Source organism: Mycetomoellerius zeteki, unplaced genomic scaffold (genome assembly GCF_001594055.1).
Source record: "Mycetomoellerius zeteki isolate Tzet28-1 unplaced genomic scaffold, Tzet1.0 scaffold212, whole genome shotgun sequence".
Taxonomy (NCBI): Eukaryota; Metazoa; Arthropoda; class Insecta; order Hymenoptera; family Formicidae; genus Mycetomoellerius; species Mycetomoellerius zeteki.
Window position 1 is genome coordinate 165708 of NW_017257086.1, and position 25228 is coordinate 190935.

The following is a 25228-nucleotide window of genomic DNA, read 5'->3' on the forward strand; positions in this document are numbered from 1 at the left end:
CAAAATGCTCCAAATTTTAATAACCAAAGTATTCTGTATAAGATAAAAATAAGGAAAAATGTTGTATATAAATTTATAGAATTTTTATTAAAAAATTATAACAGAAAAAATATAGCGCGGATGAAAGAAATTTGCTCTTGTTATTAATAGTATCTATACAGTGTATGTAACTTTATTAATATATCATTTCAAAATATCGATCGTTCGATCAGCGATCATTGAGTTTTTTTTATTCTTTATTCGTATAACATCAATTTCATAGAGTACATATATGTATAATTAATTATTCAAATAAATCCATAGACTCATAAAGCAACTTTTATAAAAGGAAATATTTTTAGTTCTTCTGATAAATATACCAAAGTATGTATATATATAGTATACACATGTGGATTCAATAGGGTAGTTGTCGAGCACAATGCTTTGGCTTTCAAGATCGCTAAATTTTACACTACTAGATTTTTGTTGTAATTTTTTCATGAAGCTTTTTTTAAATGAATTTTGGTCTTAAGTTAAGACTTATGGTCATATAAATTTTTTCTTATTTTTAATCATGGAACACATTGGCGCAATTTAACCATTAAAATTTGTGACACCAAGTCTAAAGGATGGAAATAAAATATCAAGGAAAATATATAAAACAAAGAATTTTTAGATATTTCGACATATATGCAACCCGATGAAAATTGTAAAAATAAAGAATAATTTTTGTGAAAACGAAAGTAAATCTGAGAAACTTTATTTTAGTATATACTGTATCACAATAAACACGTTTGTCTAGTAGTCATAACGATCAGATTGTAATTTAGAAACTATATGTAATATATATCTCTAGTAACAATAAGGAAATATAGAAAACAAATTGCTCCCGTTACTCGCCCGGCTCTTGTGAGCGGCATAATGGCGTGTATGCTGTATGTTGGGGATTATACACTAAGATGCGTTATCAAGCTTCGGTACAGACCCCGCTCTAATAGCTACGGGAGAACCTTTAAAAGAGGTGGCTAACACTGCAGCCTAACAGTCGTCTTCGCAGTAGATCGGTGAGGTAAGCAAGATTTCGTGCGAGCGACGATATGAGGATCACGTGTCTCATTACGGTGAGTGAAGATGTAAATCATTGTCTTCGCAGTGAGAAAAGTGAACTACGAAATTACAATCAACGTGACTATCGCGCGAATTTACTAAGATTATTGTCAAAACGACACGGATCTTCTGCTAATATCATTTGATTTCGTCAATAATGCTTCGTCCAATGATGGTGAACACAAGGATGTGTGAATAAGGACAACTAAAAAATAGTAGCAATTTCAAAATATCTTTGACCTTTTCAGTTGGATAATTAATCAGCGATATATTTACATAGACAAAATTATGTCTTTATAAAATCATTAATGATTTCTGTATCTTTTAAACGCAAAGTAATCACATTACTAATATTGACCAATTTGAATATTTGTATTAAAATTTTGTTAAAGAAACAAGTAAATGCATAAATAAGACTCTTTGAATTATAATTATTAATTAAGATAAACAATATAATCTAATACTATATGTATACATATAATATAATTATATAATATAAATTAGAAATATGTTTTATACTATATACATATGTATATGCCTTATGCACAGGTCTGTGCGTACTTATCATCAACTGTATCCAGTGACGAAATCCAATATTTGAATAGGTAAGTAGATTTTCGATAACGACACTGTCTCTTTTGTTACATATATAAAAAAAATTTTCTTGAATAAAAATGTTTATTTCTTTTTTCATCATAATTCTTTATTATAATTCTACTTATTATAAATTTATAACTGTTAGATTTAATAATAAATGTATTGAATAAGACCTTTTAGAAATATTTAATAAAATAAAAATATTGCAATATAAAATTTGTTATTGAGCAATATTTTATTTGTAATAATTTATCCTTTAAGTTTTCAATCTCTTATTTTATTATATATAAATAATACACACATATATATATATTTGTATATTATTTTCCAGGCTAAGGAAAACAAGATCGCGAGAAAACTCGAGCCTCGATAATGCTACGGCCAGAAAAGAATTAAATCTCAATCCTGGAATTCGTCCCGATGTATTTCCTACGTTGCGAAATCCTCGACTTCCGGGACAAATTCAAACTATTCAGAAGCCCTTTCAGAGTAAAGTCCACGAGTCTCGATTTAAAAAACAACAACAACAACAACCTCGCGATCGTGTGAAACGTCTAGCAAAACGTTTAAAAGTCCGTTCGATTGCCGGATCAACGTATAAGGTGGACGACAATGACATTCACGAATCAATTCCCGAAGCGGACAAAGGACCGATTTATATTAAGCCCATGTTTCGCGTTACCACAAAGAAGACTATTTTCGATTCCATCGCGGACATACTGCATCAATTACTGGACCCGCCTAAGAAGGAACTGGGTCCGATCGTCGGACCTATCAAGATGCCGGGGTCCAAGCGTAAGATCTATCTACGTCTGATGGAACCGATCGATTCGACTCACGTTAATGTGCGCTTTGTAACAGAAATACCAGCTCCTGTGATCGACGAAGAATTTCGAGAACGCGAATCTATTTTACCGTATTTACCTTTCATCGATCCCTCTGTCACGCTTTCGAAGAAACACCCTGTTGGATCAAGTGACATAACATTCAGTTCCTCTAATCGTCATTCGATTCAATTGCCTCGAAACACTAGCCATATTTCTGGTAAAAATCGAGGGCCGCAACCTAAACCTGCGGTTAAATCGAAACGTCCTTCGAAGAATATCAAGGAAATCAATAAGGAAAAACCGCCCGGACCCGTTGAAGTGGAAGCAACGAGCGGAGCGGAAAGCGATCAGTTGTACTATCAATACCAATCAGGAGATGACATCGTAAAACATGTAACGGAGATAATTAAAAATACAACGGAGAATGAACAAGATTCTTTAGAACCTTACCAATTAAGTACACATCGTTTGCCCCTTCGGCAGATTGCCCCGTTATACCCGCTGTCGGCAATGGAACACACTGATTTCAGTTCTTACGAGAATACGTATAAAGTACCTAGCGACAGCCTCACCGCCCCTAGTCATCATTCGAGCTCGTACGAGCAATACAGCTATGTTAACGCACCTACGGAATTCTACGATCAATCTTACACCATTCCGCATGCTTACTCGACCACTTATCAGAAACAAAACGAGTTTAGCAACGCCCCGAACTCTTATCCGATCTCTTATCAGAATCAAAACGAGTTCAACAACGCCCCGAGCCCCACTTCTTACTTCAAGCAGAACAATCTTTTCAGTACTCCTACTACCTATACCTATACTAGTTCTCATGAGAAGCCGGCCAACGTTCCATCACTGCCAAGCTCTTATGCGACTTCTCACGAGGCGCAAAACGATGTTCAAACTGGTTCAAGTTCTCAGGATGCACTTCATGTCATAAATCCTCCAGCTTATCTCATTGACTCTCGACAAGTCTCGGAGAATTATGCTAATAAAATATTGGAATACATTGCGCAGAACGATGAACAGCTCCCAATCGATCAAGTGAAATGGGGAAAAGTGAAACGAGAGAAGAGCGAATCGAATTTCCAGAAGAGCGAGGAGGTCGTCTCCGACAGTAATCGCGAGAAATGGCAACCGCTAATGTTCATATCCGAGGACACGGATTTGCACAAGGCGGTCACTAATTTGGCGAAGGTCGCGAGCGGTAATCACTACGAGACCATCACGAAACAGCAATTGGTTTATGCTCCGAGGCAGACTACGCCGAGCATGATCGAGACAAAGAGATTTACTCGACAAAATAGTAAACGCCACACTTCAGTCCCGACCACTCAAAATTCAAGATGTTTAACTTCGGACAAGGGTGATAGATGCGAACGAACGGAATCTACAAGCGTTTCGACGCCACAACTAGAAACTACCACCAAAATCATGCAACCACAGTCGACTACTAACATTGAACCGTTTATAATTACTCCAAAACCGGTAGCGAGCAGTACGGTTGAAACTTTGAGATCGAACGTCATCACGAAGAGCAGCTGGATAGAGGAACCGCAGAAATTGGTGATGACGATCAAGAGTTTTACGACGAACAGCACGACAGAAAGACATCCGACATTAATTAAAGTGATTAAGGGTACGACAGAATCCATCAAAAGTGAAACAACATTGAGTGGCTCAATGATAAGTAATTTATCAAAGAAATCGCGAGCGAGCAGTACGACGGAAAGATTGCCGATAAACGGAACGTCGGAGGCGTCCATATCAAAAAGTACCACAAGAAGGCAACAATTGCCGAAGCGGCCTACAGTAATGAAAAAATCTAGTTTTGTATTCAAGGGAACGGAAGCGAATAGCACGATACGAAAATCGACGATGAGTGATACAATGGAGAAAACAAAGACATCGAGGCGATCAAAACGAGGTGCGATTTCGAAAACAAAATCAAGTACTACTTGATAATTTGTTCGTAATAGCGCATTTTTTTCTTAGGTACAATCGAATATAGACAGTAATGCGCGTTTTTAGGCATTTAAATGCTTATACATTTACGCGTTAGTCATGGCGACATGTATAATGTGCGATGATATCCAAAATAGCTTGTGATTCTTTACGTTTTAGGCAAAAATCGAAAAAAGTATATATTTACGTGTATTAACAAATGTATGTTTATATCCTGCATAATCGATTTAGATAAGCTATGCTTCAAAGATTAAGTATTATAGCTACGTACTTGTTGCCTTATTTCTGTTTCAAAATTAGTTGAAATGGTTGTTGTAATTTTAATTCGGGATATTTGTGGAATATCTCTAAGGAGAATATTTTATAAAGTGTATGTAATTAAGGATAATTATTTTTGAGGAATTGGAACGGGTTTGGGGACTGATCGTTTGCAAATTAAAAATGACTACACGTTTGTTTTATATTGAACAACATGAAACAATGAGAGATACATTAACATTTGTATCTCATAGTAAAACCATTATTGTATTATTGTTTAAAAGCTATATACATTATTCATCTTATCATGTTTTTACATACATGGCACACAGAATACAAATCTTTTCAAGATGGTTATCATTTCCCGAGATGTATCAGTTCTTGGGTTAAATTGGAAATAATCTTTTCTCTATAAATTAACTAAATATTTTACCAAGTAATTAAAATTGTACAAACTTTACTTGAAATTAATCGCTAGTTATATGAAAGATTTTGTTATTCATTCGAATCTCTTCTACTCAGTAATCTTGACGAAGAAGATTTGAACTAAAATAATAAAAACTAAAATATATATATAATAATAACCGAATTTCTAGATGAAAAGCATAGCCATAGTTCTGAGTCATCGTACATACGTATTAAATTAAACCTAACAATGTTGTAAACAAGCATTACCTTTCAAAGCCTTATCAATTTGTTTATATATATATATATATATGTGTGTGTGTATTTATTTTGTTGTACTATTAAGTTGTACATAAATAAATAGATAGATACCTGTACGATTTATTTCTATTTAATTCACTGTTTATTGATACACTTATTAAGTAAATAAATAACATTTTACTTTCGGTTTGTTTTAATTTCTAATTACTTTCATGGAGGTAAGTTACATTTGACGAATGGGAAAGCGATATAGACAATGTGGGTATTATTATTGTTAAACTACAATTAGGGATTCACTTAAAGTAATGCGCAGATTAGAAAGTTTCGATGTACGTTTATGATACATTTGTAATACAGTTTAACGTTAAATGTATATCGTATTAACACGTACCTTCATAATGAAAGCACTCATACAATTCGTGAAAAATAATAATTTAGTAAGAATATTATCACACACGCACAAAAGAGGATACCGTTTAAAAATTCGAAAAAATGAACAGCTTTACTGATCATTTTTATTTAGATCAATCAAACAATAATTTTACATGGATCAATAAGATTTATTATTTTTATAAAATTTGTATTTCTTAAACGAACGATATGAGCGACATAGGTTTAACGCATTTGCAGCTTTTAGAAATATGATTAATAATATTACTATAACAAATTAAACGTAAAAGAATTTCTCATTTTAATAAATAAAAAAATGATAACATAAGGGAGACAGCTAAAAAAAGGAAACCAAATGTAATTATACATGTAGAACTGTTATAATTTCTATAATAGCTGTTCATTAATTGCTCATCTACAATGAGACATATTCACTAAAAGAAAAGAAACGAATGACGCGCGCGAGTGGAAAAATGCGATAAGTGCACTTTCCAAGCACGGTCACGGCCCTTGCATCAATCGCATTGAACGGTTTTCCATCCGCTACAGATTAACGTGACCGTGAAATCAACATGGTCGGCGATTATTATCACGATTGCCGAGGTGGTCACGCCGCAGCGATCTTTTCTTCCATTTCTTCTTTTTCTTTGACAGCTGGAAAATGCGAAACTGCGCTGCTAATCGCAGAAACACGTTTGTATAATATATACGCACGTGTAGGCGGCCGTGTTTCTTGTGCTCTTCTCTTTATACCGATTTCACTTTTAAGTAACTTTTGTACGCATTTGTTTAAACAGGACAATTTGTTGTTTGCTTGTACCTTCAAGATGTCACGATTCGAAGAGAAGGATACACAATTCACTGTTAAGTTACTTAATTTATAATTTTTGCATTTACATAATATTTTTATTTCTCTTAATCCTTGTTGCGGTTTAAGATGGTTACCAGCTTAGAATACGATACAATATATTATTTATGTTCTTAACCTAATATTAATTTTTATTATTTAATTTTTTTCTAACTAATTATACTCCTACTTTCATATTTATCTTCTTACCTCATCCTAATGTCTTACTTTATCTCTATTTCTTTATCTCTAATGTCTTACTTTATCCTTTTCTTCTTCTCCCCTTTTCATTATCTAAAAATCTTTTTCCTCTTTATTTATAAATTTATCTATATTCATTCTAGTAACTTCACACTCCTATAACACATATAGATATATGTATATATATTCTCTAGTGCGCCCTTACACAATTTACATATTTTGTCTCCCTCTTTGAATATTTATATGAAAATTCATTTTTACAATGTTCAGGGAATCTTTGTTTCATCAACAAGAATATTTGTTATATGAATAAAATTACATTTTTCTTATCGTGCAAGTTTACATTAAAAAATGTTCAAATAAATATGTATAATAAAGTTATAAAATTAATGTATTAGCTGATTAATATCTTTAGAGATGTTATTTTTCAGAGTTATTCAGTGATAGAGAAACTAAAATAAATTACAAACATAAAAATTTTGTAATAAAAATTATATTTAATAATTTTATGATAATAATGCTTCTTAACAAAGCGGCGTCAAAATATGTAGGAATCATTAGGAAATCCGATGTAAAAAGATTGTTTTGTGATATTTTAGAGCGATAAATACAAGTGATTGTAATGAATGTATGTTGGGCGGAGTTTCATGGAATATTTTGTGTAGAGATTCTCCTCGCTAGTTGCTGGTTACACTATATAAACGTTCGCTTCGTAGCTACGCGATGCTCAGAAGATATCTCTTGATTGTTTAAAGTGCTTCGAGAAAGGCTTTACAGACAAACGGATTGATGTTTTTCACAATGCGGTATAAATTTTTGGTAAGATGTATTTGTTATAACACCACATTTTAATTTTGATTAAATTTAGTATTTAATTAAAAGTGTAATTTAATTCATTTTAATTTACTTTATTTTAATTTTAATTTTAATATTAGATTTCAAATAAATTTAATTTACGAGTAATAAGTGATTTGAAAAATGATATTTGATATCCATTTTACAGATAGTTTTAATTTGATGTATTTAATTTCTTTAAATATTTTCATTTTTTAAATTTAATTCAGAAGAGTTTATGGTGTAAACATCAAGATAGAGAGATAATTGTACACATATAAAAAATATTACATATAATAATTTAAATAATTTTTGTTGCAGTATATTATCTTGTTTTTAACAGTCTTTGTACTAATACATCAATTAATTGAGTCGTAAGTATTTATAGTCAAGTATATGGAAATATAATAAACAAACATGTAAAGTACTTGTAAAAGTGTCATATTTTAAGACTTCTTCTTTTAGGAAGAAAGTGGTAATACATGTCCCTTATCGGGTGAAGAATGTGAAGCATACACATACGATCTATAAGATAATTGCACATCATGGAAAACACAAAAGTGATGAAGAGTACTACGATGATTATTGAAAATGTGTATTTTTATAGATTACAACATGTACTAATTCGTGCATGAGTAGAGCAAATCCAAAGAAGTCATTAAATTTTTATTAAGTATCTAGTAACTTTTGTTATATTTTATATTGTATAATATAGTGCGTAATGCTATTATGCTTATTTATAAATAAATAAAATGTGAATTCAAATTTGCTTTTTATTATTTACCCAATACGAAAGTAAGATTATTCTAAATATTTATATAAATATGTAATGCGGCATTTTTTTTAAGATTGAAATTAAAAAATGATTATCTTTTTAATTAAATAAAATGTATAATTATGAAAAAATCTAACTCCAGTTTTATCTTTCAAATTTACATTCATCATTTTAAATTATTAATGTAATAGTAGATAGTTTTTCAAATACATTTATTTCTCACACTTCTGATATTTTACATTTCTGATATTACAATTTAAATTAAAAATTAAACTTTATTATTTCATTGCATTATTTCTTGTACACATGTCTTATTTGAGTGTCATAATACTTATTTAATATACTCTTTTATTTAAATAATAATAATAGTTTTTTTTAAATAAATATTTACTTACAATGTTTAATATTCTGCCATTACATTTCAATAATTACTCAAACCATTACTAATACAGATAATGTAATTATAAACATATCTATATTTATTTTTCCGGAATTTACCCAATCAGCAGACGTTTTTAAAACGATTTTTAAAATTTATTTAATGTAAAAATATTAAACAAATATTTAAAAAAATTTTTTTTTTTAAATATTATATAATACCCTTTAAATATTGTGTACTAATTTGGATAATAGAATATAAACTTTATATATAAATTGCTTTAATATAAATATAGCTATTTTTAATAAAATGTGAAATAATATATTATTATAATTCTTAATTATTATATAATAACAAATTAAAATTTCTTGTAAAAATTTCTCTTAAAAAATTTGAAAAGAGAGAGAGATAAAAAAATAATATAATATTTTCTTAATGGCGTAAAATATCTGGCAAAACAAATAATTTTGCCACGACATTGAACTTGACCAGATTATCTTCATAGTTCATTGACCCTATAATTTCTAAAGTCACATTAGTCATGGATCGATAGATGAAGCATATCACCAGAAAGATACAGCGAAAGCAATCATCAGCCGTGAACTGCATCATGGTATTGTCTCTTCACAAGATTCGCTTCGATGAAAAGAAAATGGCATATAAATGACGATTCACTGTTAGTGATATCAAACAGTAATTGACTGTCAACAATCACGTTTGCAATCGCGGTTACGACGATTCGAAAATGGTAATAACATTAATAATATATAAAGTGAACACGATATTAAGGAGCGATATATATATATATGTATATAAATGTTACAAATATGACGTACTTTTGTTATGAATAATTCAGTTTAAAAATGCAAGTGAGAAATTTTAAAATGTATCGAATTCTATACGCCTTTTAAATACCATAATTATAGTGATTTGAGTATTATGCCGTTAAAAGTTATGTGTGCTTGCATCAAGTTTACAAATGCGATTTAAATCAGCAAGAGATCGTTATAGATATTTCAGTATAACGGAATCATAATCAACACAAACATCGCCAATTAATTCAAAAAACATGTATGGATAATCTAAGTGTAATGACCTCAACTTTGTGTTTCAGAGGATCGTTATCAGTTTACTTTTCATTCTGTCGAACGGTGTACTGAACAACGGAAGCGCCAAGAAGCAGTGAGTATGCAACCGATACTATGTTATTAGGTAATTTCATCTAGTTTGCACGAAATTGCTTTGAACGATGTTTGGCATTAAACGTTAAACACAACTTTACGCTTTCTTGTAGAGAAACTCATAGCTTATGCTTACTCTCGTTCTCACTTGTTGGCAATTAATTAAAGACTATATTTATTTTAATGCGTTTTTGGTATATCTTTAGTACTATATTGAATAAAAGCAAAAGTCTATTTGAATACAGCAACAGTATATCTATAGATTCTTCACTGATTTTCATACAATAAAAAAAATTTTTGCTAATAATAAATCAAACCTAAATGATAGTTACTAGATACTTTGATATAATAATTTCGATTAAACGTTTGGTTGATATAAAAAAAGTTAGCGTTGAATCAACTAAATGCTATTTATGCTCTTTTAAATATATTTAGAAATTATTATCAAATAGTTGATAATAGCAATACTTATATTATGTTTAGTGTTATTAAATATTGCATCATATGCTAAACACTAAACAAAGTACATTTCGTAGCTATTATAAGACTTTTTTTCTCAATATAAAATTCACATGTACACTGAGAAAAAAAATTTGTTCAACTAACTGAACACATTTAGTTGTTTGCAGATTTGGTTAATTCAACAAATTTTATTTAATTGAATTTAACCTTAATCTGCTTAACAAGCTGTTCAATGTTAAACAGACTAAATTCAATTAAATTCAATTAAAGACTTAAATTCAATTAAATAAAATTTGTTGAATTAACCAAATCTGCAAACAACTAAATGTGTTCAGTTAGTTGAACAAATTTTTTTCTCAGTGTATACATATTTTTTTTCATTAACAGCGTGCACTTCAAGATTCACGTGCCCGAAATAATAAACCATCAAATTCATACGAAAACGGTGTTCATACATATTCACAAACCGGATATTTCGACAGCACCGAAGAAGCCCAAGGAAGAAGAACCAAAGAAGAAGAAAACCTACCACAAGGAATCACATCATGAAGATTGGAGTTCCTGGAGAAATTACGGCTATCAGAGCGATCACGACGATCAATCGGATAATAATCTGTTAAAAAATCAAAAGGATCATAAAAATGATGATGTCCATAAAGAGGTGGCTCCCGTCAAAAGTCCTTATGCCCAGTATCACAAAGATTATAATATTCCCACGTTACAACACAACGAGAAATCTAATTTTCTGCGGGGACAACACGGCGATGATATGATGGGATATTCGTATCCACCGCAGTACGAAGTAAAGGAGGACGTTAAAGAAATAGATAATAATGACATTGAACCTTATATTCATACGTATGAGGAAAGTTATCATAAGGGGGGCGAGTCCACTAGCGGACACACGTATTCGGGCGATGTCACGAAATTCTACGATGACAAACAGGAAGAGGGTGAACACTCCGCTGATGAGTATAAAAATGAATCAAAAAAGAAAACTCATGCAGGTCGTTATTTCGTCGATGATTCTGAATACCAATACAATAACAAAGCGGAGAAGCGCGTGTCTCCTAGAATTTTTACGCGATCGCGTAAGAATAATGGAAAGACTTGAAAGTTAAATTAAAACAAATAATAAAAGAATATATATTAATGAGATAAATATTATTATCACATACATATTAACTTAAAATTATAATACATAAAACCGTATACAAATATATTATATGTATAAATCAAATAATAATAATGAAGTAAATTATAGTAAATTAAAATTAAACTACCATGTTATATATACAGGGTGACCCATTTTAATCTATCACCCCAAATATTTCCATGTCCTTGCATTTTACAAGAAAATGTTTCAGACAAAAGTTGTATGGTTTCAAGGGGGCCATAAAATGATACCATTGATTTGACCTTGGATAATCGCTTAAAGGTCACATGAAAAGATCATCTTCAATTTCTTAAATTAAACCCACTATTTTTCATTATATATTCTTGTAGCTTACCTCGAGAGTGTGATTCAGGATCATGTCCTGGATAACATTTGTCAAGATCAATACCATTGCAGGCTGTATCTCTTATTTTTATTTTTGCACTAAAAATTCATTTTTACAAAAATGAAAATAAGAGATACAATCACCAATGGCCTTGATCTTGACAAATATTATCCAGGACATGATCCTGAACAACGTTCAAAAGGTTTTAACCGTCGGTCGGATAACTTGCGTAATGCTAATGACGACTGTACTGTAACTTTCGAGCCTTATAACTCGAAAAATACTTAATGAAAAAATATTTTATTATAGTCTTCTTGAGGCTTTCACGGGTGCTTTCTGTATGAAGGTTATCCGTTTCGCGGGTTTTCTCCGTGTCCAAATCCATTCTTGGAATGCCAAAGCATTTTATTATAGTGTTTTGGAAAGCTCTCGAGATAAGCTACAAGAATATGTAATGAAAAATAGTGGGTTTAATTTAAGAAATTGAAGATGACCTTTTCATGTGATCTTTAAGCGACTATCCAAAGTCAAATCAATGGTACTATTTTATGGCCCCCTTGAAACCATACAACTTTTGTCTGAAACATTTTCTTGTAAAATGCAAGGGAACGGAAATATTTTGGGTGATAGATTAAAATGGGTCACCCTGTATATATATATATATATATATGTATATATATCAGATATTTAATAAAAATTACATGTTAATAATTTATATATTCACGAGATGTTTACTAGATAAATAGATAATATATATTATATATATAATGTTGTATTATAAAGGTAATAATACTGCAACACCGTTAATGCGATTATGGAATAATTATCGTGAAGATATATGCAACACGCATTTTGTCTGAAACGTCTCAATAAGAAACTAATAATAGCGATTGATGCAGCAATAAAATAAAGTATCATTCATTTGCAGCATCTTTATATTAAATTTATAGCGTACTATTATATTATAGTAATGATCAGTCTTGCTATCGCCTTCAGCGTTCTGCCTTTTTGCTTTTCATGCAAGAAAAATTTCCGGATCGTAATCGTGGATGAGATTAAAGAACGCTTGATGGAAATCGTGGAAATTTTTCTTTCCTATCACCTTTAAACATACTTATTAATTTCAAATGTTTGTGATTTAGTACTTTAACTTTCGAATCATATACATTTTCTAATTGTACATTATAGATAATATAAGAGACCGGGAATAAAAGTAACATTTTGACTTTAAAGTTTTATAATAATTAAAATATAATAAAAAAATATGTACCTTTTTAGATGCAGAATTTTATTTAGCTACAACTACTTCTACTTAAAATATTTTTTACTGCGTAATAAATTTAAATCCAGTATGCCTGGCAATATGCAACCCGTTGTACTTGGAAGCATTTAAATACCGAAGAGAAATAGAGTGTGTTTCATTTGACGCTCACAACGCTCGCAAGCATTATTTGTCTTTGTTTAATATTTGATAAATAACAAGGATGAAATGATTACAAGAACGTTGCAAGCATCAAATGGAACGTAATTTGACGTAACCATAATTGACTGTAAAAAAAAACAAATAAAAAACGAATAGAAATAGAATGCGTTCCATATATATATATATATTTGGCGCTCACAATTAATAGATTTAAAATATATTTAAATTAATCTATTATTAAAATTATTTTAACATTATAAGCAAGGGGAGACTTCGAAGTGATCCCCACCGATTTTAATGAAACTTGGCAGCATTATATAGAGTGTGTTTCCTTGAACTCCTAAATCACCCCTCCCCCTCTCATTTAGGCGTAGACAGTTCTACCGACGCGATTTACCGTTTCCGAGATATTTCAATATTGAATATTTGATAATACCATTTCTTTAAAGTTTATTTCCGTTTCCTTGCATTTATTAGAACATTCATACTCGAGTATTTGTAGCGTAATGGATATGGTAAAGCCTCTTAATTTACAGACTCGAGTTCAAAATACAAGCATTTAATTTTTTCTTGTTATATATGGCATACTGACTTCTTTTTCTTTATAAAAGAAGAAGCTAATATGCCGATCGGCACAATTGATTTTAGTGGGGAGAAGCCTTTTGAATGTGTACTCTCTGCAGATTTAGTGCTGAACAGTGCTGAATGCACAAATAAGGATATGATAAATAAAGTTTATAATAATATAAATTACAATTTGTATTATCACGTTTTTTAAAACTTTTCAAAAATTTTATTTATCTATAGTGCAACTTTACGATACTTTGTGATATCATTATTTTTTTTTTAGAAAAAATAAGGTCGTAACATATTTCTCACTTAATATATTTTTTATCTTTTTATGTTTTTAGCTGTGCTATTTTTAAATTTTTTCGTGTATTGAAAAAATATTGTTTTACATAAATAATAGTTTCTTCGCGTGAAGTTGATACTTCTTTACTTTTTTAAATTTAATAAACTTGTAAATATTTTCTCTTATTTTAGTTTTCACCGAAAAAATTAACATATTCCAAAAAAATTATAAGTAGGGGAGACCAGGGATAGTTGATACATGGGACACTTAAAATTATTGCAAAATAATAAACGATAATATTACCATAAAAATATGGTATTTCCGTAAAAACATTGCGGTCATGCTGCAATAAATTATTTTAGACTGAATAGCATATTTTCAGAAATAGAAAATATTTTCGGTTTTTCATAACCAAAAGTAAAATAAATCAGTGATATATAAAATGTTATTTTTATCAATCTGTTCATGTCATAATTTAAACTATTTCTATAGAATTCTTATTTTATAAACAACATTTTACAGTTATATTAACGTCTTAACATATATTTTTTGTAGTAATAATTGAGTTATTAAGTAATAATTGAAATACGTAAATATGACACCCCGGGACTAGTTGTGACGGGGTGTGTCGTTACAGGTGTTTGCTTCTCCGTCGTCACACCTAACTTCAACATAACCTATTGTAAGCGTAATAGCGGCAACCAAATAGTAATGTTACATAAATTTATATTTTTATTTCTGTGATGTATGTACACTGAGAAAAATATCCAGGCTTTTTCCGATCATTAATGATCGGATTGTCCGTTCAAACAATAACAAACGGTTATTTCCGATCATTTTGATCGGACAAAAGATCCGATCAAATATTTAATCGGAAATAAATTCATCGGAATATCCGATGAGAAATATCCGTTCGTTATTTTTTGAACGGACTATTTCCGATCACATTATGTCCGATCAAATATTTTTGATCGGATAACATTAGCCAATCAAATTATTCGAAAGATCGGATTTTTTCGATCATTTTTGTCGGATTTCACAGATTTATTACACACACACATACACACGCACGCACGCACGCACGCACGCACGCACTGAAAAACACACATTGATTAAAACAATTTATAGTTTCATAGTTTCGAGCACTGTTTTTATATTCTGGGAAATTTCACACATTTCGTAGGTGCAGTTTACACAACCAAGATACGAATACGAACGAGTGCGTAATAAAAACGCAAGAGATACGTACAGCAAAAAAAAAGCAAATACTGATTCGCGCTAGAAACACTATATGCTCGCTCACAGAACAACATGTGCTCACTTGATGTCAACGGTTTTAATGGTAATAACAAATAACATCATTACATCAGCCTATAGAGCCTATACAAAAAGTCTCTGATCACGTGACCAACTATTCCGTGATTGGCCAGCGCCATTTCACCGCATCGGATTTAACATATTTGATCGGATATCAAACTTGATCGGATAAAATACTCTTTTTTTATCCGTTCAAGTTTAATGTCCGATCAAGTTGTAGGTTTATCCGATGAAATTTTAACGGATAGGCATATGGCGGTTCATATTCCGTTCACATGTAAACGGAAATCACATTTCATCGGATAAAGGTGTTCGTCATCTCATCGGATAACCCTGAATCCGATCGAAACTGATCGGAAAAAGCAGTAGAACGGTTATTTCCGATCAAAAGCATTGGACATTTTTCTCAGTGTAAGAAAAAGAGAGAACTGTTTAGGTATATCGTAAACATTATTAATGTTACATATCTACATATAAATATCGTTTTAAAATTATTTATGAAGTATATATATATATATTTCTTTTTATTTCATTTAATTAAATGTGTCATATTTTGAAATCTGGATATGTAACAAGTGACCTCAATAACTATAACATTGGACCCCGCATATGGGGTCAGTTGTTACAAGGTGCATGATCTTATATTTTTTATTAATAATATAAGTAATTTAACTAGAAAGTTAATCATATTATTAAATCATAAAAATAATTTTTGTATAGTATAAGCATGTGGCTATTGCAAAATGGCCTTACGGTTTAGATTCTATTTATTAGTTACGTGCAAAAAATTCCTTAAGAAAAACTGTATCAACTATTCTCGGTCTCCCCTATTTATTTTAATAATATTTTTAAAATATAAAGGATACAGGAAATTATATATACGATCGTATTTGAAATACGTACCGTAAAAACATACAACATTTATTCAACATGTTTATTAACATAAAAAAATGTATAAAAAATAATAAGAATAAGATAACAAGTAACGAAATTTATTTTATATATATATATATATTTAATGAAAATAATTCAGACTAGAGATAGAAAAAGATGTCCGTAGCTTTTCGAAAGTAAGAAATGATAAAAAAATCAGTCGGTGTTCTATAAAATAAAACAGTTCTAAATAAAACTATTGTTGAATGCATCAAAACAATAGATCATTCGATTTCACATTATTATAGAACACTTGCATTGTTAAAAAAATGCGAAATCGAGTCATTCATTGTATTAATGCACACAGAAGTCTCGTGCGTGCGAACATTTAACCGTTTAAAGCATATACATATATTCTTTCACAAATGCTAGTTATCTATGTCTGATGACAGTTCAGATAAAAGTGCATTGTCTTTGTGCATGTTACTTTATATACCTTCTATAGATCACTAAACACGCGATAAATTTTTTATAGATTTTTTCCGCTTGTTAATTTCAATTCAATTGCAACAACTTTAGTTTTCGAACATTATATCACTCATTTGCTGCAACAATGATATAATTAAAAAAACAGTTTTTAGAAAAGTAATTTGATGAATGTTTTAAATCGTTAAAATTCTGTAAGATTAATTTTAAAACATAATTTTGGTGTAATAACCGATTCTAGAGAAATGAAAATATCTCTTCTCTTTCTTTACATTCCCGTTTTTTCGTAAGCAATTAAAAAAATGACAATTTTTTAATAATGTCATTATTATAACAAATGAACGACATTGTCTTATAATAGAAATAATGTACAAAAACTAGCGTTATCAGCGGAAAAACAGGGATAAAAAAACATTCCATATGTTTCAAAGGGTTATCATGTCGACTACTTTAAAACTAATTTTAACGTTTCTCGAAAGTTATCAATAATTCACTCGAGGATATTTCTAATGTCCTCCCCAGTCCCCGCCGCCAAGTCCGCCCCCGCCAAATCCACCTCCGCCTCCTCCGAAACCACCGTCATGGCTTAGTTCTAGGTGGCCTCCACCGCCACCACCTCCGAAATCGTGACCACCGCCACCACCTCCAAAATCATGACCGTCGCCGCCGCCGTCGTGACCCCCAAGGGAAATAGGATGACCATAGGTGTATCCGAGTACCTCATAACTGTCGCCGCCGCCGCCGCCGCCGTGGTGTATGTGTTTCGTGATCGTGTGCGTGTGCTGGATCTTCTTGATCTTGTACGGCACGTGGATTACCACATGACTGCTATAAAAAGGACGCGGGCAATATTAAAGCTTCTGATGGCTGGCTTTGAAAAATGGAAACTGCGCGATTAGTTTTATCAAATTATATTTATATGTTCTACTTTCTAACGCTTCTTCGATATAGAGAGCTTGATTTAACTTGACTTACTGTCCTCCACCGTGTCCTCCGGCGTTGACTAAGCTAAATAATGCGACGACTGAGAGAAGAGTTAACTGAAAATAATATCATTTAACAATGATTGTTAATAAAGCTATACAGAATCAATTCTATCTCATTTTAGCTGTATTATTATCAAAAAGTAGAAACTGGACCGTTTGTAAAATTAGCAACAGTAAGTATCGCTTTTTTATTTCAAAAGTGTCTACTAAAAATATAAGTAATTTTTCAAATACCATGAATGCTAACTATTCTTTTCAAATTCGATAAAATTCAACGGTACTGAGAAGCTTCTAAAACCGAGTTACATAATAAAATTATTTCTTTGAAACTTGAACTTACAATTTTGGAGCCAGAATAAAATTAAGCAAAAATGACATCTTCTTTAAGTTTCAGTCTTAGAAAGCTGTTGTCCTCAAAAAATTATGTGTTGTAAAATGAAAATGACAAAAATGACATTTGATCAGTTAAGAATATATTCTTTTTGCTGATATTGTTTGATTAGTTATTTTCATATAATTTTCTCAAATTATCCCTAATTTGTCAAATTGCAAAATAGTTTTTCTTCTTTTTTAAGTAAAGGAAGCTTAATTTTTTTGAGTCGTGTTACTTTTGAAATAAGAAGACGATGTAAGAAAAATGCCTCTGTATGTGTAATATTATATATAATATAATAATTTGACTCTGCAACTTCAATATATATAACGACTTCGAATAACGATTAACTTTCTATAGAAGATATATCGAACAATAATTAGAATATTTAAACATGTGAAACACACACACACAATTGAGCCAAAATTGTATAAAAATATAATAATAAGTATAAAAATTATATTTCTGGAAATGTTACCTTCCGATATTAAAGACATCTAAAAGCCAAATGTCATTTATAATTTTTGTAATTGCAAATCACAAATCACAAAGCTAATACTTCTTACATTACTCTCCTTGATTAAACGTAGAAACAATGATCCTTTCGATTAACTCCAAAAATTTGAATTATCACTGACTGTTTCACTTTCGTCGCGGTCGAAAATGCGGTAAACGCGTTGCAATTCGTCTTGAAACTTACCAAGAAACCTGGTATTATTTCTCGTTGTCCTATCATCGTTCCGTTTTCGGATAGGATTACTGAGAAAAATATCGCTTCCGTCACAATAGGGCGACAAAAGTGAAGAGAAAGCTACGAAAAAGTTATGAATAATTAACGGGGAAACACAACAACGCGAGTTACTCCTCTGCCCGGTCTCGATCAGACAACCATCGCGAATACGCGTTTCGCTTATATATATACGCACGTGATAGAAGTCGAATAAGAATGAAAGGGAGTATTTTGCTACCCGTATGCGCCGCACTCGTGAAAGGAGTCGCCTAATAGCCTTCTCATGGCAAAAAAGTCACCCGATCGCGGTGTAACAGAGGGGGACAAGCGCCGGTGGCTTTGCCTTCCTCCCTCGCTACGCTCACTGCCTTTGTATATTCCTGTTTCCTCGTTTCCGATATCTGTAACGGTGGGCTGTTCCTTCTCTTAACGAAAGGCAGACGTTAAGTGAACGTCCAAGATCAAGATCGCGATTGTGCCTCGCGGCACGCGGGTGGACGAACCGTCTTCTTTCGTTTCACTAATCTACACATCCTCTGCACGTGAGAGAAAAAGTAATCGTACGGTGTATCCTTTCATCCTGACTTGAAGGTATTCTTCCTGATTTAGAAGAAATTTCTTTCTTTTTATCTTTTCGTATTATTTTGAATCAAACAATGTTATTACTTATGTTATTACTTATTCTATTATTTGTATTCCATACATGAAGAATGTCCAAATGTATTGAGGTTATCTTAATTGTAGCATAAGAACTTGTTATATTAATTATATAATTATTTATATAATTGCGTATTATATATATTCTTTATTATGTATTCTAAAGTCTAACACGTCACCTTGCTTCAAAGGTGACACAACTAAATAGATTAAATTTTCTAGAAAAAAGGAAAAAGTATTTTTCAACAGAAAATTATTAACTGATCAAATAGTATCGTGGTAAAAATGAATATATTCTTAAGGTAATCAAATGTTATTTTTATCATTTTTGTTTCATAACTTTTAAAAACAGCCTTTTTAAAGTAATGTTTACTTTATTCATTCATGACAATAACTTAAAGATCATATTTTAAATTGTGTCTTTTTTTTAAGTAAGGAACCGATGAATTATCAATTCGAATGTGCAATATTTCTTATTCGAAGTATTTGAATAATCAGATTATTGAACGTATTCAAAATTATAAGATGAGAATTTTCTCTTACGATATAAAATTACTATTATCGCGCAAATATTTATAAAAAATACATATATATATTATATTACAATATATATTTTATAAATACTTATAAAAAATCTTTTATATCCAAATTTATAAATAGCATCTTTCTATTTTTTTTTTCTAATTATATTTCTTAAAAACAACGAAGATAATAAATTTATTTATTTAAATGTGATTAACATTTATGGAAAAGTTTCGTGTAGACTGTAGATGGATAAAATAGTAACTCTATCTATGTTTCTGCCGCATTCTATTTGAAAGTTCAGTAATTGCTGCCATCTATCAGCAAACTACTAACACTCTCTGATACAAACATTTGTAATTCCATGTTAAAATTATTAGATATTATAGTATATTTTTAATAATAATGTGTCAAAATTATAGTATCTTGTAGTATTATTGTATATTATTGACACTGCGCTGTGGAATTTTTTAACTACACACTGTTTTGTTAAAATATTTATATCTAATTGTTAAATATCTGTAATTGTTAGTCAATATTTATCCGAGCATTTATAACTATTATAAATATTAATCAGATCAGTTATAATTATCATAAATTCATTATGTTATATCTATAAATTTTAATGACAATCAGAGTCAATGTACGCATATTACAAAAGATAATTTAAAGCAATTTTAAAGCAAAGACGAGTACTTTTGCAAGATTTGCATAATACGAGGAGGTATATATAAATTAATATCTTTGTATAATTGTTTTTTGTATCTTTGTATACTTTTATTGAAAACTAACTAACGGAATAACGCTATGTTAAATTTACGAATTGCAAATTTGTTATTAAATATAAATTTATATATGAAAGTTATATAGTAGCGCTATTTCAAAATATGCTTGATAAAGAAACTCTTATCTTTTTCCGATTTGATATTTACTTTTTACTTATTTTTTATATTGTAGAATTCTTAAATTAAATTTCAATAGTGAGTAAATGAATAATAGAAAATTTTATTTCATTTAAAATCAAATGGTTTTCATAATTGAAAGGAGGATTTATAATTAACGTGGTTGTGATTATAGTAATATTTATATAATTGTGTGAATTTAGAAATTACAAATACGATATTTATGTGTTATATTAAAGTACGAGGTAATTACAAAATGAATTAATTATAAAGGATAAAATCGGATTTGAAATTACAAAGTAACTCACTGAGTTACTTTTACTGACTTCTCTTTTAAATTCTATAGATGATTTACTAGCGACTTGTTCACTCCCATACTTTCTCTGGCGCGCGACTTCTTAATTTACTTTTTTATAGTAACTGTTCTCACTAGTTCTTATTATCATTAAATTGCTTAAAAAATGTCACTGACTTTCTATAATGAATAGAAACTATAACGTATAATAATCCAGAAATATATTACAAGAAGTGTACCACTGTTTCATAATAATACATACGTATTTTAGGAAAACAAAGAAGATAAATTTTAAAATATAAAGAAACAAAATAATATAGGACTTTTTCAAAATTCACATAAATTATGAAAGAATTAAAAAAAAAAAATTTTAAGAAGAATTTCTGAAAAAATTTCATTGTCTTTTTAAATATATAGTTTTTCCGGAACGCATTCAGTTAATTAAACATTCTATTCTAATAAACTAGTATAAATATATAAATATAATTCATGCAAATTAAAAAAAAAACATTTTAACAGTTTAGACGAAATAAACGTTGTATATGGTATACAACGTTTGGAAGCAGCATTGAAAACGTGCGCTGTCGATTGCTGCCGGTAAATTACGGAAGCGAGAGGGAATCATTTCCCCTTCCTGAAGAAGCGCGCCGAGCGGAGCTGATAATGCGGAGGCACATAAACTACGAGGCGATGACCGGGGACCGTTCACTCACTGAGCGTTCACCTTCGCAAAACGCGCTCACAAGAGAAAGGGAAACCGATCTCGGTGTATCTCGCGTAAAACACGCGCAAGAGCAAATTATACGTGTATGCCGTGCCGCGGGAGACGTCGCGCTGCGCCGCGTTGCACCGCGCGGTGCCCGAGCGAGAAAACAAAAACGAGTAACGCGATACGGATTATCCTTTTCCTTACAGCTCGCGAGACCGTGACAGTGAACTCTCTACTAGAGGAATCCAATCCGACCGGGATCGGAGTGAATGTACAGGGTGTTACGTTTCAGAACGTCGACATTGCAGTATCGTCCTAGGAAATTGCCACGAATCGGATGTTCAGACGAATATCAAGTAGCACGTTTCGGAGCTAGACTGGTTTCATAACAGTCACGTCAATCGTGTGCACTGGACAATGATCAGTTAACTTTGATCACAATTGAGATCAAAAAAGAATACAAGGAAACAAAGTATCGATTAAAAAGTATAACAGATGATTAACGGTGAAACTAGTACTGAATATTTTAGAAATCGGAAAAATAAAAGTATATCACCGAGAGTAATAAACGGAAAGGTATATAAAAACATTTCAAAAAAGACAAGAGGAGCTAAATCGAGCTTAACTTGGCTCGTAGCTAGCCTCTTTTGTTTTTTTTGAAATTTTTGAACCTTTCTCGTTATATTATTTAATTAATAGCAATTTGTTTGTATGATTTTTATATTTATTATTATATAAGATCGTAATTATTGTCAAGCGATGCAGTAACGGCGCAACAAGTACATACAAAAAGATATAAAAAAAATGAACTGCACTGCGCATCGGTCGTGTAACATAAATGTTACTGCGTAAATATGGCGCTAATAGCGAATTCGATTGGATGCACTCAGTACGCATTGTAGATGCTCATTAAAGGCGTCGTACACAAAGTAACAAAAAATGTGTGTTTAATATAAATATAAAATTAAACCACGAAATCCTCAGTATGTTTTATTGTACTGTTAAGTAAAATTTATGGTAAAACTTTACAAAAACATTTGTATATGTCAGAATAAAAAAAGCGTGATATCCAAGCAGAACAACAGGTTTCGATAACGTCGCAATGACGTTAAATTAAATCATGATTGATTAAAAAGTAACATTTAATAATTATTCTGGAGGCCATCATGATTTTTTTCTACTTGGAAATGCTGCTTTTAATTTGAAAATACAATATTATAAAATATTAATGTTGTTGATTTGTTACTATTTACATCTATTACTATATAAAACAATTATTATATTTAATTTAAAAACTTGCTTTTACTACCTTATATCAATTCTGAATTCTTTACTTATTATTATAACATATTGCAAAAATATTGGATAATTCTCTTTACTTTCTACGCATGTGCAATTTCGCTTTATAGAGTTAATAATACATGATGTTCTAATAGATTCGCAATGTGAGGTGATCACACTGTGAAGTACATCATGTTAAGAATAAAACATAAAGTTTATGCTGAAATATAAGCTGTCGGGTCATAAACTCTTTCTCTCTTCTTCAATATAAGAACGTATTTTATTTGACATCGTAATAGATCAATTTATACGTCGTTCGTCGCAATTTTTTGTTTCAAAACATAGGCACTCCGCGAAAACGCGGAAGGAAAGATCGTGATTTTCTTATTCTACAGTGAAATTTCCAATACATCAGATTTTATTGCTAAATTTCCACTGCTGTTTGTACGAATTATGACAATTGGATTTAATACTTTTGATTATTAATTGCGTCAAACGTAATTTTATACTTAAGTATTTTATCATTTAATTGTGATTTCCGTAAGTTCTGTTACGTAAAACACACATATTTACGCACAAGATTATAATTTAAAAATTATTGGACACATCAGCACATTTTGTTCAAGTAAAAATCCTAAAATATGAATTGAATAAAAAAATATTAATATAAAAAAACTTAAAAATATAAAACTATGGCATAAATTTCATATTTTCTATATTATGTGATATATTATGTGTATTCAAATCGCAAATATTTTATGTATATTTAAAAGACGTAATGTTTTCTAAAAAATAGAAAATATATAATGATACATATCCATAGACAAGTACCAAATTGTTTAGTCGAAAGCGTGACTAAGAACAACTTAAAAATGACAACCTGCGTATAGTATTAATCTTCAGATACATCTTCAGACATGTTTTAAGTGCACTTGTGGAACTATTGTGTGTGAAGAGTTGCAATCATGAAAAATTACATTTCAACTTAATCTATTTTTTGTTGTATTTATTATATCAACAAAAATTTGCAGCGTGTGTTTTTGTTCAATTATTATAAGATTACTATAATTTGGATTATAAATAATATTTCAAGTGGAAATCTCTTCCTTTTGGGAACAAATAGAAACTTTCACAATTTTTTGTCGCGTCCTTCATTTCATTCCTTTCTTTCTTTCCTAACTTAAGAAAACTCAGTATGATTCGAATAAGTGTTTGACTGCTACGTATTTTCAAAATTCGTATAACACTTATATTAGGAAAAAATTATTTAAAAAATTGTTTTTATTTACTGTTGAAAGAATTGATTTTCATGTCATTCTCTAAAAAAGGAGATAGTACTGATTAGGAAATAGGATGCTATCCAGTTCCCATTGAAAAAGGTATGAGGTTAGAAACTCGACCTTGAATTCGGTGCAAGAAAGTACATGAATGTGCGTGAATGAGCTAATTAACGTATGCTTCTAACGACGCCATTGTCCCGACGCGTCGAGAAAGGATTTATGTATGTGGACCGTAACAGTAACAATACGAAACTACGGTTATTCTTGTCAGTGAAACTTTTATTTATAATCACATCAAATAGAAACACAGCCACCATGATAGGAATACAAATTAGCATTGTCGAAAGTATATTATAATTACTTAATTCGTAAATTTTCTCGAAAATTAAAGAAAATTATTTGTACACCTATATTATTTACAGATGATAGTTGCGGATTAAATTTAATTCGATTGCATTTTGATAATTTTCGATTTGGTTACCGAGTAATAATAATTTTTTATTTAATAAGAGTAAGATAAGAATAAGAGCGATTGATACAATCAAATAGAAGAAAAATGTTTAATCAT

At 30.5% G+C, this 25228-nt stretch overlaps 4 protein-coding genes across 4 annotated transcripts; 3 read left to right on the plus strand and 1 right to left on the minus strand.

The window, feature by feature from the left end:
* The first annotated feature begins 1028 nt into the window (after window positions 1–1028).
* LOC108722635 (uncharacterized) lies at window positions 1029–5062 on the plus strand. The gene is made up of 3 exons (XM_018447833.1): window positions 1029–1100; window positions 1636–1691; window positions 2015–5062. The coding sequence occupies exons 1-3, from the start codon at window positions 1077–1079 to the stop codon at window positions 4473–4475; spliced, it is 2541 nt and encodes an 846-aa protein (XP_018303335.1). The 5' UTR covers window positions 1029–1076; the 3' UTR covers window positions 4476–5062.
* Window positions 5063–7586: 2524 nt separating this feature from the next.
* LOC108722665 (uncharacterized) lies at window positions 7587–8311 on the plus strand. The gene is made up of 3 exons (XM_018447871.1): window positions 7587–7659; window positions 7996–8048; window positions 8140–8311. The coding sequence occupies exons 1-3, from the start codon at window positions 7630–7632 to the stop codon at window positions 8261–8263; spliced, it is 207 nt and encodes a 68-aa protein (XP_018303373.1). The 5' UTR covers window positions 7587–7629; the 3' UTR covers window positions 8264–8311.
* A 1070-nt stretch (window positions 8312–9381) lies between these two features.
* LOC108722619 (uncharacterized) lies at window positions 9382–11585 on the plus strand. Its single transcript, XM_018447814.1, has 3 exons — window positions 9382–9441; window positions 9943–10010; window positions 10859–11585. Exons 1-3 carry the CDS (start codon window positions 9382–9384, stop codon window positions 11583–11585), a joined length of 855 nt encoding a protein of 284 aa, XP_018303316.1.
* Window positions 11586–17236: 5651 nt separating this feature from the next.
* LOC108722637 (glycine-rich protein DOT1) lies at window positions 17237–19159 on the minus strand. Its single transcript, XM_018447836.1, has 3 exons — window positions 18985–19159; window positions 17901–17965; window positions 17237–17753 (listed from the first exon to the last, which is right to left on the minus strand). The coding sequence occupies exons 1-3, from the start codon at window positions 19018–19020 to the stop codon at window positions 17432–17434; spliced, it is 423 nt and encodes a 140-aa protein (XP_018303338.1). The 5' UTR covers window positions 19021–19159; the 3' UTR covers window positions 17237–17431.
* Window positions 19160–25228: the final 6069 nt, after the last annotated feature.

Coding starts and splice junctions, on each gene's coding strand:
- LOC108722635 (XM_018447833.1), top strand. CDS start 1,077: ATGAGGATCACGTGTCTCATTACG. Junction 1,101..1,635: donor GGATCACGTGTCTCATTACG/GTGAGTGAAGAT, acceptor CCTTATGCACAG/GTCTGTGCGTACTTATCATC. Junction 1,692..2,014: donor GAAATCCAATATTTGAATAG/GTAAGTAGATTT, acceptor ATTATTTTCCAG/GCTAAGGAAAACAAGATCGC.
- LOC108722665 (XM_018447871.1), top strand. CDS start 7,630: ATGTTTTTCACAATGCGGTATAAATTTTTG. Junction 7,660..7,995: donor CAATGCGGTATAAATTTTTG/GTAAGATGTATT, acceptor TTTTTGTTGCAG/TATATTATCTTGTTTTTAAC. Junction 8,049..8,139: donor ATACATCAATTAATTGAGTC/GTAAGTATTTAT, acceptor TTCTTCTTTTAG/GAAGAAAGTGGTAATACATG.
- LOC108722619 (XM_018447814.1), top strand. CDS start 9,382: ATGAAGCATATCACCAGAAAGATACAGCGAAAGCAATCATCAGCCGTG. Junction 9,442..9,942: donor CAGCCGTGAACTGCATCATG/GTATTGTCTCTT, acceptor TTTGTGTTTCAG/AGGATCGTTATCAGTTTACT. Junction 10,011..10,858: donor AACGGAAGCGCCAAGAAGCA/GTGAGTATGCAA, acceptor TTTCATTAACAG/CGTGCACTTCAAGATTCACG.
- LOC108722637 (XM_018447836.1), bottom strand. CDS start 19,020: ATGATAGGACAACGAGAAATAATACCAGGTTTCTTG. Junction 17,966..18,984: donor AAATAATACCAGGTTTCTTG/GTAAGTTTCAAG, acceptor TATTATTTTCAG/TTAACTCTTCTCTCAGTCGT. Junction 17,754..17,900: donor GGAGGACACGGTGGAGGACA/GTAAGTCAAGTT, acceptor TCCTTTTTATAG/CAGTCATGTGGTAATCCACG.